General features: G+C 39.8%; 3 protein-coding genes across 4 annotated transcripts in view; 2 read left to right on the top strand and 1 right to left on the bottom strand.

Annotated features, from left to right (window-relative positions):
• LOC115631127 overlaps positions 1-9,547 on the bottom strand; it is a 29,557-nt gene extending 20,010 nt beyond the window's left edge. The window contains exons 1-2 of one of the 2 annotated variants that reach the window (XM_030527814.1): positions 9,422-9,547; positions 8,384-8,723 (exon numbers count right to left, since the gene is read on the bottom strand). The gene's annotated coding sequence lies outside the window, so the exon portion shown is untranslated. The remainder of the gene's footprint in view (positions 1-8,383; positions 8,724-9,421) is intronic. The other variant, XM_030527797.1, reaches the window with a different exon arrangement.
• A 2,973-nt stretch (positions 9,548-12,520) lies between these two features.
• LOC115633821 lies at positions 12,521-14,277 on the top strand. The gene is made up of 2 exons (XM_030531307.1): positions 12,521-13,268; positions 13,579-14,277. Exons 1-2 carry the CDS (start codon positions 12,574-12,576, stop codon positions 14,171-14,173), a joined length of 1,290 nt encoding a protein of 429 aa, XP_030387167.1. The 5' UTR covers positions 12,521-12,573; the 3' UTR covers positions 14,174-14,277.
• A 97-nt stretch (positions 14,278-14,374) lies between these two features.
• LOC115624782 (neuropeptide SIFamide) lies at positions 14,375-14,940 on the top strand. The gene is made up of 2 exons (XM_030519617.1): positions 14,375-14,615; positions 14,673-14,940. The coding sequence occupies exons 1-2, from the start codon at positions 14,480-14,482 to the stop codon at positions 14,759-14,761; spliced, it is 225 nt and encodes a 74-aa protein (XP_030375477.1). The 5' UTR covers positions 14,375-14,479; the 3' UTR covers positions 14,762-14,940.
• The last annotated feature ends 18 nt before the right edge of the window (positions 14,941-14,958 follow it).

The following is a 14,958-nucleotide window of genomic DNA, read 5'->3' as shown; positions in this document are numbered from 1 at the left end:
GGCGCATGAGGCGTGCAACTGAATAAATTAAATTACCGTGCCCTGTAAAAAGAGCAAACAGAGTACAGAGCGAAGCAACAAATTTGTTTAAACAATTGCATTTCCATTTAATGTGGCGGCAAAATGACCTCGCGTGCTTCTCCAGCCTTGGGCTTACAATGCACGACATGGCAAATATTTAAGTTTTATGCTAGTTGTTCCAAAAGCCAAATAAATAAAACAAAGCCGTCGGTTAGGTTAAAATTTTACAGCTTTCCGCTCGGGCAAAGTTGAAAAGAAAAGTAGCAAGTGATGTTTAGTTTTAAAAAATTGGTTAGCAAACTATGAAATGCGCTTAACTATGCGTAAAAATGTCCGCAACAATGTTCAACAAATTTACCCTATAATTAAGTGGCAAATGAGCATAAAGTTTTAAATGAAGCATGGTAATGGATTAAGCAAAACAACACAGTTCTTGCCCCTTCATGGCCATTAGTTAGGCTCCAGCATCTAAGCCACATCTAAGCCACATCTTGTACAGAGATAACAAATACTAATCATGAGAACAAGCTAAACCACTTCATTTGCTCCATTTCGAAGCACATCAATCAAATAATGGCTTAGAACGAAAGACTCAAGCAGCAAACTTGCGCCCAAAACTACATCTGCGATAACATCGAAGTGGTTCAGCAATATAGCAATGCTCTATTTTTAAAAAGCCATTGGGAAACTGTGTGTTGTTGCTGTGCCGGCTTACAATTAGAATATCACACGCTTCAAATCTTGACGCATGCAAATTGCCAAAGGCAATAAGAAACTGTGTTAAATAGACAAACGCACACACAAATACATACATACAAACATACATACATACATACACATAATGGCTAACCACAATGTGTGACCCAATTGGTGGAGACGGTGAAAAAAGAGTTGACGAGCTAAGTCTGAAGTCTACTCCGACTAAGTTGGATTACAGCAACAATGAAGCGTGTCTATAACATACTTTCGAGTCCAGCGAGTTATAAATTCTAACGACTGCGTACAACTTTCGGTTGTGGTTTCTTCAAGTGCCGTAAAAATAAGAAATCAACATGTCCGCACCATTCAGCGTCAATCTACGTGTAATATGATCAATCAGCATAACAACGCGTAGAGTTAATTTCGCTGCAATTTCGCTGCCAAAGAAAGTAAGTTGAGGTTGGCTCTGACTTCCTCTGATTTTGGCTCCAATGCTGGCTCTCACTATCTAAGTACATCTTAGTTGCATTAGTTATTGTTCAAGCTAGACTGGATGGGCAGCGAGAGAGAGAGAGAGAGAGGCAACGCAGTTGCTTCGCTGATTAGCCCGCATTGTTCTTAATTATGGTGATTAAAACAAAGAGGGTCGATAGTGTTGCAGTCGGACAACAACAGAGCAGACAGCTGAAAGCGCATAATATATTACTATATGTATATATACTTCTTGTTTTACAGTTTGCATACTAGGCACACCGACTTTGAGGTCAGCACGCATGATTTTTGGTTTTTGGTTTTTGGTTTTTGGGCTTTTACTTTTACTTCAGACCCGACTCAAAAGAATCTGAGCGAAACCTTTTGATGGCCGCAGGTGTCGAACAGCAGGCATTATATTGTCTGGCCTTTGTTTCTGTTCCATCGCATTGGTCGACGGTCTGTGGTCAGGGGGCCGAGGAAGGCATTAATAGATCGCATCAGAATCGACTTGACTTTCACCTGCTTATGCATGCGCGCACACTGAGCCCATTTGGTCATCCAATGAGCTGGCTAAGCCATAAAATCAGAATTTAAAATGCAACAGCTATTTTTCAGTTTTGTTTGTCTATCGATCAAGCCAAGTATTGACTACCGTAAGGCGCCGTCAAAAGCCTCAGTAGCTCTTTGTCGCCATTAGCTTGCGCGTTGCCCACAATTGTTGCTGTCATTCAATTGCCAGCAATTATGGGTCCACTTGGCTTCCAGTATGGGCGGCCCGAGCATAAAAGGCGAATTGCAGCTGCTTTGAAGCCGAATCAAAGTAAACGCAGTCAACGAATCGGAACGCCACCTTTACGGCTTGGTAATTGCGTCAAGGTCGTTACAATTGTCGCATTGTGTTTGCCGTCCCCACACTCTATGTCTTGCTCTCGACAAAGCGTAAATGAGCAAACAGTGCCCTAATACCCTATTAGCAATAACAGCGATAAAAAATTGCAATAAACGCCAATTTCCATTGTTTTCGAAGCTCAGTCTGCTGCTTAAGCAACGGCAGCGTCTCGCACATTCAATTTAAATGCCTTTGAAAGCAATTTGCCAATCAGCTTAAGTGAGAATTTTAAGATAAATGCGCATCGTTTACGACGCGGCCAGTCCAAAAACTTCAATTAAAAATGTAAAAAACTTAAGACACATTGCCTCTTTAAAGCAAGCAATCATTGGCGCGCCTTGTGAATGGCTGCAATTGCAGTTGACTTAATTAAAAGACCTCTCCGATTGACCAACTACAGCAGAGACTGCTTAAAGGTGACTAACAAAATGTGGCTCTTTGCTTTTATACGGAAAATTCAGCACAAAAGTCGTCACTAAAAAATCAAATTGAAAGCCGCCACACTTCTCCATCGCATTATTTGCAAACTTTCGTTATTTTAGAATGTTTATTTTGAACCATTTAGTTGCGCTTACAGTTCCATTTACGAAATTTGAATTTCCTCTATCTCATTGCAAATAAGAAACTGAACCCAAAATGTAAAGCGTTTCTTAAATATGTAACAATGCTAAATGTTGTTTAATTTTGAACTGTTTCTATAAATTTAGATCCACTGTATTGCTTTTAGTCGCAGCTAGTTTTTTTTTTTTAAAACCAATCCAAAATGGGAAAGTCATTGCTAAAGCCGTCCTTGTGCAAAATGTTGGACTAAGCCAAAGAAGTACATAGTCATCCAAATATAAATGCAGTGCGACGGACAGCAAGACAGCGAGACAGCGAAGTGGTAGCCGCTTTTGTCGAATTGGAGCGCAAAGAGGTGGGCAAGTCGGCTGTTTGAGCGATTGCCAACGTCTTGGGAAAAAACAAAAACAAAAACAAAAACAAATATATAAAAACAAAACGCGGCCACTGCCCAATTTCGTTGCGTTTTTTGCGACACGCAGTTACGTAAATTTTCTACAAATTGTTATGCGAGTTAGCTGAAGTCGTCGTTACGCTGATGTAGATGTGGATGAAGCTGCTGATTTGTCAAGAGGTCCAATTTACTGGTTGGCGGCTAGGAGAAATGTTCAAAGTGCTTATTGAACACCTACAACATGGACGCAACCAATGCGCCTTCGGGCAGAAACCAGATGAAAGAAAAGGGGGAAAAAAAAAACAAATCGCGGTTTTTTTTCTCCTCCTTTCCTTCCTCTTCGTTTCACGCCTAATTTTTGGGCCATACGCCTGGCGGCGATTTTGCTTAGCCAGTAGTAGAAAAACAGAATACAGAGACACAGACACAGACACAGACAGAGGCATACTTACAATAACTACAACAAAATCGCAATGAACGTGACTTGAACTCAGCCAGAGACTGTAATGTGTTTGATTTTTATCAGTCTGGTCTACAATATTTTAGCCATTTACTTTGTTTTTATTTTGTTTGGTACTTTGATACTGGCGCCCATTGTTAGCCATTCAAGTTGTTGGCGTTGTTATTGCTGTCACTGCTGGCGGCAACTTTGTGCCAAACAAACTAGTTTTCTAGGTGCTCGTTAGTTCCGTTTCTGCTGGCACTCGATTGTTGTTGCAGCTTTAATATTTATTTACGTATTTGCCAAACCTACATGTTATATACAAGTAATATAGAATCTTCTACGCGAATACTTGTACAAAATGAATTGGTACTAAAGCTTATTATTGTGCGCTCAGCGGGCGATATAAAAACACTTCGTTAGAACACAATAAGTTCGGCTGTTTAACTGTGAAGCACATTGAAGTTGTCAATATATCCACGCGCTATTATGTTGTTGCTGATGTCTGATAGAAAGAAAATCCAACAAACAAAAAAAAAAAAAATAAAAAATAAAAAAATAAAACCAGCCAAAGAGTCCAGTTCAAAAGTCATGACTAACTTAACATGCGCCGATTTTTCAAGCAGCTGCTGCCACACCCCGCGCGATTTAAGATTTTGAAAGTGTTTTACTTGGACTGTGCAAACTCCTGACTGTGTGGGCTTTAAGGTAAAAGCGTGCATTGAAGTCCGTAGCAGAGTTGAGCTAAAATTGAATTGAACGCTTATAACAATTCGACTGCATCTAAACTGGCCGGACTACTTTTCATTAAAAACAAACACACTAATTTTATTTTCTGGTTCCATTTGACTATTTAAGCGGCAGCGACATTTGCAACAAAACGACACACTGTCAGACAGACAGACAGACAGACCGATGGAGCGACTTGCATGTGAGTCATGCGCTGAGCAGACTGTAAGACACGCCTTTCAAAAAATTACTTGTATTTTGTACAACAATGCAGAGCCAAACGTTAAATTTTGCATAATTAGAGACGGAGCGCCGTATGACTCCCAGCAGTTAGCTGCAAACATATGGAGTACTTATAAATATTTATAACGGCGTGTAATGGTGGGTAATGAACGGCATGCTCGCAAGGTTCGTTGCTTAAGTCTTTTGTTTTGGGCAGCCGTTAATACCGCCCCGAACCGCTCGGCAAAACGTTTTTGATTTGAACAAATGTTATTACGCCAACTGTAAATCAATGCGTTGCCAAAAGCAGAAAAAAAAAACCGATTCGCAATTAACTCTTTTTCATCAAGCTTGAGGAAGCGGAACGTTGTAAGGTCTTTGCCGGTTGAATGAACTTGCGTGCGCTTTCTTCTTCGATGTTCTTCGCAAAACTGTTCTGCCGCTGACTGGCTCTTGATGATGAGCCTGCAACTTATAGCCAGCAACAACAGCAAAAATGAGTTGAAATAAAAATCAAGAAACCAAATTATAAACCAATTATGTATTAACTATCATCTAGCTGGGACTGCGGCTGCGCCCCCAAAGCTTTGCCCACACGCTCACTCAGCGAGTTCGTGAACCCAAAAGACAACCACTGGCAGCTTATGCCACTATCTACAAGTATTTTTTTGTATGTATGTTTGTATGTCTGTCTATCGGCCTGTATCTTTCGCTCGCTTCGGGCATATCATTTTTTCTACAGAGCTATGAACATTAGTCATTTTGTAAAAGCGTCACTAAATTTGCATTTAAATAATACATTCCATGAATTTTCAAACATTTCTGAGTCTTTTCATTGAAATTTTTGATACGTGCACGGTGTTAGCAAAGCAAAGGGAAAATTTACGGAAATGTACAACACAAATTCAAGGAGAGAAAAGAGATTTGAACTCTGTACCCGAAGGGTGAAATGTTGTACTAAGAGGGTCGTCAACAGGTAGAAGAATGCGTGACAAACTCCGCCATCCCTATCTACAGTGGACTCGCACTACGTCTCGATCACAAAAACTACAGATTCTACTTTTTTAATAAGCATCATATAGGATATATACAAGTACACATATAGCATTGAGAACAGACATCTGTTGATACTGTTAATAAAATAAACAAAACATTTAAATTAAATTAATTTAAATTAATTAAAATTTACTTAACAAAGCTCTGGAAGAATACCAAACTGGTTGTTGATAGTTCTAGCTCCTTTGATAAAATGTATAGTAACACCTTCTAGCTGACTAGTTTTGGGTATCTGGAGCACAAAAATTGCCACTCAACTACAGTTTATACTTTTGTTATAAGCATCATATAGGATATATGATAAGCATTGGGAACAGACATCTGTTGATACTGTTAATAAAATAAATATAGCATTGAAATCATTTACTTAACAAAGCTCTGGAAGAATACCAAACTGGCTGTTGATAGTTCTAGCTCCTTTGATAAAATGTATAGTAACACCTTCTAGCTGACTAGTTTTGGGTATCTGGAGCACAAAAATTGCCACTCAACTACAGTTTATACTTTTGTTATAAGCATCATATAGGATATATGATAAGCATTGGGAACAGACATCTGTTGATACTGTTAATAAAATAAATATAGCATTGAAATCATTTACTTAACAAAGCTCTGGAAGAATACCAAACTGGCTGTTGATAGTTCTAGCTCCTTTGATAAAATGTATAGTAACACCTTCTAGCTGACTAGTTTTGGGTATCTGGAGCACAAAAATTGCCACTCAACTACAGTTTCTACTTTTGTTATAAGCATCATATAGGATATAAGATTAGCATTGAGAACAAACATCTGTTGATACTGTTAATAAAATAAATATAGCATTGAAATCATTTACTTAACAAAGCTCTGAAAGAATACCAAGCAAGCTTTGTTTAAATGTATAGTAAACCCTTCTAGGTGACGCGTCAAGTTAAGCAGCGCACCTATTGGCAATGCAGCTGTAAACATAAATGTGCTGTAAGACCTTTCAAATGTCTAAAGTAAAGTGGTATGTGTGCGTATCACAAAGGTGCAGATGCCCAAAATGCGTAATAATAAAAAAATGTTTATATTTCCAACACATTTTGTTCACTTGCCTTTATTTCAAGGTCGCTTGAAATGCTTTTTGTGCTTATTATATAAACAAGTTAACAACATTATTGTTAAGAAGTGGCGTATGCACATACATACATACATACATACTCGTATATGTACATATATTCAAGCTAAAAGAGCAAAACTGGTCTTGGGCAGCAAGTAAAGCAACATTGTGCGCATTGTTTGTGTTTTTTATTTATTTTTTTTTAATTATCCAAAATGTATTTATCGTTTGCGTTGGCGCAACATTGACAGAAGTGCTGGAAGTACGAGTAGTTGATGCTACCCATTTAATAAATGGCAGTGCTATAATGTACATAAGAACAACAATAGCCAGAAGAGTAACCAAAAAGGTGTTGCAATCACTGCACATTAGTCTGTTAAATTTCTAGTCAATATTTTGATGGCTTCCAACCACAAATTAACCAATTAATAGGCCATATATCAAAATGAATTTTAAAAAGAAGGGGAGGATGAAGAAAACGTTCAACATTTTCATTCATTTTTCATACGAACCGCTGATGATGTAAGACCCGAGCGCAGGCGTCTGCCAATCAATCAAATTTTTTCTAATTGCTTCTTTAGCCGCCAACACACTTACTCGTACATCTGAAGAATACGGACATGTATATGAGCAGAGCTGCTTATTAGCTGGCTAGAAATTGTAATTACGTTCACTCTTTGCTTTCCAGAGGTGCTAAAACGAATGCAAGGTTTCCCAGCTCCGAGCCAATAATATTATTGACTAACAGTTCGAGCTCAGGCTTACGCGCCAGCTCTGAGCAACAAATAAATGATTAATGTGGCACAGAGCTAGGAAATGTTCGTCTGTCAATTAGCAGTGGATTCTAGCACATAATGGTCAGAGTTATATATACATAACATGACTATATGCGTGTACAATAGAATGTGGGCAGCACACTCATACTTATGTGTGGGCCGTTCCATTGCAGCTTTATGAGCTTTCTAATTGCTGGCAGTGGTGGTGTCTGTTCTAAGTCTCGTTTAGGCCTGGCCGACGACAGATTTAATATGCCAGGCATGTGCACTGCTGACTGCATGTGGTAGGCAGTTGGTTATTAAAACGATAGGCCAAAACGGATGTCCGTGACGCGGCTATAAAAAAAATGCCTAGCTCGCTGACATGATGGGGCATGCCACAGCCATGCGTCTGCATTGTCATGCAAGCTAATCAGGCTGTATTGTGTTTGTTGCAGAGACTTATCACCAAGGCTGTTGTTGCTGTTGGCATTATGGCCATATTAACGTGTATGCCCGTTTGTCATACTCGTGTGTGATGTAACTGCTTTCGCGAACTTGGCAACGCTTAAAGATCAGCGCCAATTTTGGACACTTCATGCCAAGCCAGTAACCTTGAGGAACAGGTTCAATATCCACACACCAGCAGATATATATGCGTTACATATATACAAGTATATGTATATACTCGTATAGTATATAATACGCGACAGATTTGTCCAAACAAATTTGTTGTTGTTTGAGGACGGAAAAACCACTCCACGCTTGCGTTTACCATGAAAAATGGCGCACAGGAAATGTGGTTGGCAAATTTCATTTCATTTCGTTTCGCTTACACAAAACCCATTTTGAGCTCATGTCTCAAAATTTTCTTGATATATTCGCATACAGCGACTTGCGAACCGGTTTTAATGATGAGGCACTCTACTCGAGCTATTCGCGCAGCTTTGAACGATTTATGAAGTCATCTTTGCGCTTAGCTTGGAATTTTTGCGCAAACTCAATGCCATATTGAAAACACATGAGCTTATTCTCAATATTTCAATTCCTTGAAACTCACCTTTTTGTTTTGTATATTATATATTGGAAGCGTCTCAAAGGCCAACGCTATATAAAATTCGTACAAAAATTTCAAGTTTTCTCCAACTTTGACGCTGTGCTTGTTTTGCGTAATCCAATTAGTTGTGTGGCTGTTGTTTTATGTTTTTATTTTTATTATTCAATTTTATTTGGCCAAATATACATATTTAATTTTTTGTTTGAATTTTTCAAATACAAGTATACCCGCTATTTTGTTTTCATTATTATTTGCATTATAGTTGATTTTTGCATTTACTTTCGACCTCTCGAGTTTTTCTTTTCCTTTATTTCTTAACGTCTACTTGTTGTGCATATTAAGGCTGTTGGTAAAAACAAAAAAAAAAGTTGAATAAGATAAGCAAACGGAGCTCAATGGCAGACTCGGGACATCTAAGAGCGCCAAGTAAGAGCGGAAACAATTTCAAAGACGCTCTTTGCAAAAAAACAAAAAACTGAATTCGACGCTGCCTGTTGTGGTTGTTAATGTTTAGTTCGTTAAAAAATATATAGCTTCATTATTGTTGTTGTTGTTGATGTTGCTTTTTTTGTTTATTTGTAGTTTATTTCGTGCACTTCCTTCATACTTGTATTAACTTGAAAAGATAACAAAAGTCAGTTGGAAGTTTGAAACTTTTAAACAATTTAGGGCTTCACTTCTTTAATTGAGAGTCCAACTCATTTGCCATGAAATTGCTGAAATTGCTGAAAGTCCAACCACCCGCCGAGCCTTTATAACTTGATGAACTCACAAGGGCAACAACAATCCAAATGCTGCGTGCAGCTTAGGCAACAGCAACAATAAAAAATTAGTAATAACAAAAACCAAAACCAAAACAACCACGAGAGCAACACTTTAAAGTTAAGCACTTAAAACGCATTTCAACATTTTCGGGCAAAGTTTACACGCAGCGTTGCAAATGCGTTTGCACGTCTCCAGTACGTGGAAGTCAATTAGAACTGGAATCGTTTGATTTGATGCGGCATTCGTTTTTAATTAGATCAGATCCGATATTCTTACACTCTATTCGGTTAAACACTTTGCGACGCATCCGCCATCAAGTCATAACTGGCGCGCACGCGCGTTCGTTTTGCTCGCGTTTCTATTTTGTGATGTGCCTCGCACACCAACCTGGCTAAGACTGAAGCGTGCACTCGCACTCCGACTCTGGTTGCGGCCAAGTCGAAAAGTCAAGACGAGTGCGAGTGCGAGTCGAGTTGAGTTGAGCTAAGTCGAGCGAGTGAGTATCGAACCGGTCTTGCCAAGTTTCGGAGTAATTGGCAAAGTCGCTCTTATTGGCATCTATCTGAGCGACTGTTGCTCTTCTGGCTTCTTGACTTACAATGGTTATGTCGTTTTAGTATTGCTGTTGCTGTTGGTGTTGGCAGTTTTCCAGCAACAACAATTATAACAAGAAGTACGGGTGTAATAACAACAGATACGACACACCGCCGGTTGCACTTGGAGCCCTAAGTTCCGCTCGGCTGACGCTCTTTCTACACCACTTGCCGAGATTGTCTTTCTAATGAATGTTTTTTTTTTAATTTTTTGTATACAGACTCGGAACCTGGCACATAATTATAGCTTCGGGCTGGTCATCGCTTGATACCGACACCCAAACATGTGATATGTGCCTCACATGCGCCTCAACTCGTTATGCTTGACATATTTCCCTGTAGTTGTCTGTCGATGTCGGTTTCTATACCTGGCCAATTGGCTAAGCCGACTTCCAGGCGACTTCTCTATATAGCACATTATCAGCTTTGTAGACCCTCTCCGCGAATGCAACGCCACAGACATGCCACTCCAAACTGGTCTCTGGTGATATAATCACAGCCCCCTTGCATTCTGCTCAACCACACCATTGAGCGTTTGGCAGTTTGCTCAAAATTGACGGCATTTTGTTGGCAATACGCGAGCCTCAGCCACTCTTACGATGTGTGGGCTGTCACTAGAATGCCTTGATGACGGCATATATAGACAGACAGCACCGTGCTAAGCGTCACCGACTCTTAATGTGGCCGCAATGCGTTGGCCATAAATTGTCTTCGACTTGCATTTACATTTTAGTAATACACCCAGCGTTCGCTCCTTGGGATGTGCACCTTGAAGATTCTGCTTCCATAACCTCAGGTAGTTGCAGCTCAACTCTTCTCACCCCTCCCCACTCAACACTTCTTTAAACAACGATGACGCTAACAAAGAACCCTGGGTACTGACTGTCCGTCGCTGTCGTTCTCACACAGCAATTGTTGTCGTTTCCTATTAACTTGTCCGTTTCTATTTATACTTTAACTTATACCAATATTTATTATTACCATGCATGCTAGGCATTTTTCTTATTCGACAGACGAGCAAACTGAGAGCAGAACATTCCGTGAACGTGCCGGAATTTCTTTCGATCGTTATGTGTGCCTCTCACTATGGAGCGCGTTAGGGCCCGTATGGAATTATGTATAAAAATGTCCGATATCCTAACGACATCCTGCAAATGCACATTACAATTTTCAAATTCCTGAGAATCATATTTAAAATTAGATATAGATGGTGCTGGAATGGCATATTTTATGCTTTTTACGTAAAATAATGAGGGACTGCAAATAATGATTATTTTGTTTTTAAAGCGAAAAAAATCATTACAGTATCTTTAAGAAACAGAGGATAATGCCAATCTCTTTTTTTATGATTATCAATGCATATTCACTATGATTTACAAATTTTTATTCCTTTTCTCACAACATAATGATTAAATTTAGGTGAACTTTACAACTCAATTTATAATCATTATTCTTAAGCAAAAAAATAAAAACAAAAATAATGATTATTAAGTTTTATTTGTTGATCAAAAATAAAACTCAAGTTTTAAAAAATAATTATTATTTTGTAATTTTTAGAATAACACTAATAATAATTACAGTCCCTGAAAATAAGTTCTTTTTCAAATCCCTTTTTTCGTACGTAGGCGAATTGCATCAAATAAATAAATATAACATCTATTTCTCTTTTATGGTGCAGTGTTTGTAACACCCATAAGAAGCACTTTTCTTAGGTACATACTACATACATACATATATGACGAACTTAAATCGCTCTCTGTTTCTGTCACTTCTCTGATTAGTTTGGGAGCAATCATGTGGAATATTTGCACCGATGCTTTTATTTTACTGTCAGTACGTATATGTCGATACTGACTATTATAGATCACTATATCCTATAGATGTCACAGAATAGAAACGATTTAGAAAGAGTTATTGTATGAACAATTATTTAGTTTTTGTTAAGATACTGGCACTAAATTTTTTGGAATATTAAATTCTATCAAACCATTATACAAAGATTGGTTTTGTCATTCTGATCAAACATATGTATTACCTTTATTTTGATTTTATAATTTCTGCGCAGACAGTCATATAGTATGTAGGTTCTTAGTTCTTTTTATTGATTTCTTTTGCTTTAGTATTTCTGGCTAACAGAACTTCCAATATTTTAGCCTTTCATAAAAATTTTCGATGTGACAAGCAGATTTTTCGAAGGTTAAAATCTTAAAAATTTTATAACAACTCACACGTCTTCATTACATCATGCTACTCGTATTCTAATAAGCTTGAAAAAATCGAATGACCAGCCCACATCGATCATTGATCTTTTTGCTAAAAACTTGGCGCCCACACATACTCGCCAATACGCAGCACAAGCAGCCAGACGACTGTCATCATCTGAGCGTGGGCCAAAGCACGGAAAAAACTCCACAAGTTCATAAATTTGTCAGCTAACGGCCTGACAGCCAAACATCATCTATCAGCAGGCAAGTCTGCCACCCACACAGGCCGCGCTAGCAACAGTCGCCAGCTAATCGATGTTTACAAAACAAACCCCCATTGTGAGACGCCTCCCACCCTTCCTGTCACCCTGTCAATGTCACTGAGCTTCCTGAAACTCCCAGAACTGCCGTTCGAACCGCCGGCCGGCTAGAGTGCAGGTAGCCAAGGGTAACTGACCGAAAATTTATTTACTTTAGTTTATTATCGCCCCCAAATCAAATGAACTGTGTGTTTTGCTTCACACAAGATACATATGTACGTAAAACACATTTATTCAGATAGATTCGAAATCCACTAGGTTGGTCGGTCGTATGCAAGTTTACGTTTCTATTCTGATGCTAAATTCCTGTCATGGCTGAACTGCTCTCACGTGAAAAAGAACTCTTTAAGCTCAATCAGGAGCTCAACTTTATGGCCGACAATCCATTGGAGGCTTCTGCCACCTATCCAATGGTTAAGACTGGCGGCGGCAGTGTTGACAAGACGGCGACAATCGTGTTGCAAGAGCCGCGTTACGGCACCTTTCACAAGCAGAAGGGACCGAGCACCCTACTTAAAAGGAAGGGTGTGGGTGAGACGCAAGGAGGCAAACCGAACACAACAGATCCAGTCGCCGATCGCACATTTATGCGCTGGACACAGAAGCAGAGGGCAACGTTGCCAACTCGCCTAACCGCATCGCCCACCAAGAAAATGGCAACAACTGCCGGAAGACCAGTGTCGACTTCGGTATTGGCTAACTCGGGAAATGCAGCGCCTGCACCGCTTCCAGTAACTAAGACGAAGATCCTGAGCAGTAATGGGGCCAACCCAACGGCCCAAAACGAGAGCAAGTATAGCACATACACGCGTGGCCAGGTAAGTAAGACAGCCACGTATGTGAAGTTCCGAAATCCGAAGTTTACCGAGAGTCGCTCTTTGGAGGACATTATACGCAATGCGGATGAGTCGCAGGTGGTCGAAGTGGAGATTACGCAGCAGCGTGAGAGCACAACCGTGGTTAATGGCAATGCCAAAAAGCAGCTTACACAGGATAACTTTATCAAGTGAGTTGGAGATACTTAAAACGAATTTTCTCTAGTTAATGGTTTCGAAGTAAATTTAAGATTCATCTTTAAGTTGACTTAACCAAAATAAATTGGCGGATTTCGATTCAATACCTAAATATGTAAACTTGTTAAGCACATATACATACATATATTCGACATTGTCCAATATTAAGCAGATTTACTTAATATTAACTGCTTTTACTTCGGTCAAATCGTATGTCTATAGATTTGGAGCAACGAATACACATGTATATATGCAAAGCAAATACTCCCTAAAACACAATCCAATCCCTTTGTCTTTTCGCAGATTTCTCAAAGCAAAGGTAGCTATACTCGAGGAGGATCATGCTAGAATCAGCCAGAGCATGGCCGAGCACAAGGAACGACTCGAACAGGCCGTGGAGGCGCAACGACGCGCCGATAGCCAGCGAGATCACGCTCTCAATTCGAACAAACAGTTGTCGGAACAGCTTCGCCGGGCAGAACAGCAAACCGAGGACGCGAATCGACGTCACAAGGAAGGGCAGATTGAGTCCTCCAATCAGCAGCGTGAATTCGAGCAAATTAAACGTGAAGTGCGCCTTTTGAAGCAAACGAATACCAATCTGGAGAATCGTTTGGCGAGCGCCCAGGAGGAGATGGAGGGCCTACGTCAGACAATGAGCAAGCTGCGTGGCGAACAGCGCGAGGAAAAGGAGAAGACGCGCAACGAGCTGGATATAAAAGAAAAGCGTATCAAGGCGTTGAAGAGGCAACGGGCAGATCTCCTCAATGCTTACAAGAAGCAACTCTATCTAATAGACAATTTGAAGAGGCAGACCACTTGTTTAGAGCAATCTGTGGGCATTGGTTTCGGGGAGAAGGAATTCAATAAGGTGCTCGACTGGAACACCAAAGCATGAAAATTATAATCATGAGACACACACCCCCACACACATGTGCAGATTTTTACTTTTGGATATAATGACCTTATTGTAATTAAATTTTAGTTGATTTTAAGACAAATCCCAAAGCAATTTTATTTCCAATTACCGCGCTAGCCACTTAATTAGAACAGAGAGCAGCTGCACTGTAAAAGCAGAATATAAAAGCAGCTCGTTGAACAAGCATGGTCATAGTCTTAGAGACACACTCCTGAGGTGCACACATCAGAGAACAAAGCACAGCCAGAGACGCAAACACTGCCCTCTTATTCCAAAGACTGCAAAATGGCCGCACTACGATGCACATTGACTCTACTCTTGGTTACGATTATAGTGGCTGCTATATTGCTTCACAGCAGCGAGGCCGCCTACCGGAAGCCCCCTTTCAACGGCAGCATCTTTGGCAAACGCAATGCGCTGGGTGAGACAATTCAAAAATTGTATAGCTTATCAATTAATTTGCATTTATTACGGCTAGACTATGACAATGCCAAATCGATGGGAGCTGTATGCGAAGTGGCAATGGAAGCTTGCCAGTCGTGGTTTCCCCAAAATGACAGCAAATAGGAGCATGAGTTTATATTCGGACTTTTCGGACTGATCTTAGGCCTAACTAATGAAGTACACCAGATATTGAATGCGACCGCATGCTGCTTGAACACAAATAGAAAGGGGGAAACACAGCACGCAAAATTAAACAAAATACTCATCAAATGTTAAGTGTAAGCTCCACGATACGTAAACCAATACTCATATATGTATAT

This window comes from Scaptodrosophila lebanonensis, unplaced genomic scaffold (assembly GCF_003285725.1).
Source record: "Scaptodrosophila lebanonensis strain 11010-0011.00,11010-0021.00 unplaced genomic scaffold, SlebRS2 tig00000001-arrow-pilon, whole genome shotgun sequence".
Taxonomy (NCBI): Eukaryota; Metazoa; Arthropoda; class Insecta; order Diptera; family Drosophilidae; genus Scaptodrosophila; species Scaptodrosophila lebanonensis.
The sequence above is the reverse complement of the archived record's forward strand: the minus strand, read 5'-3'. Positions and strand labels throughout refer to the sequence as shown.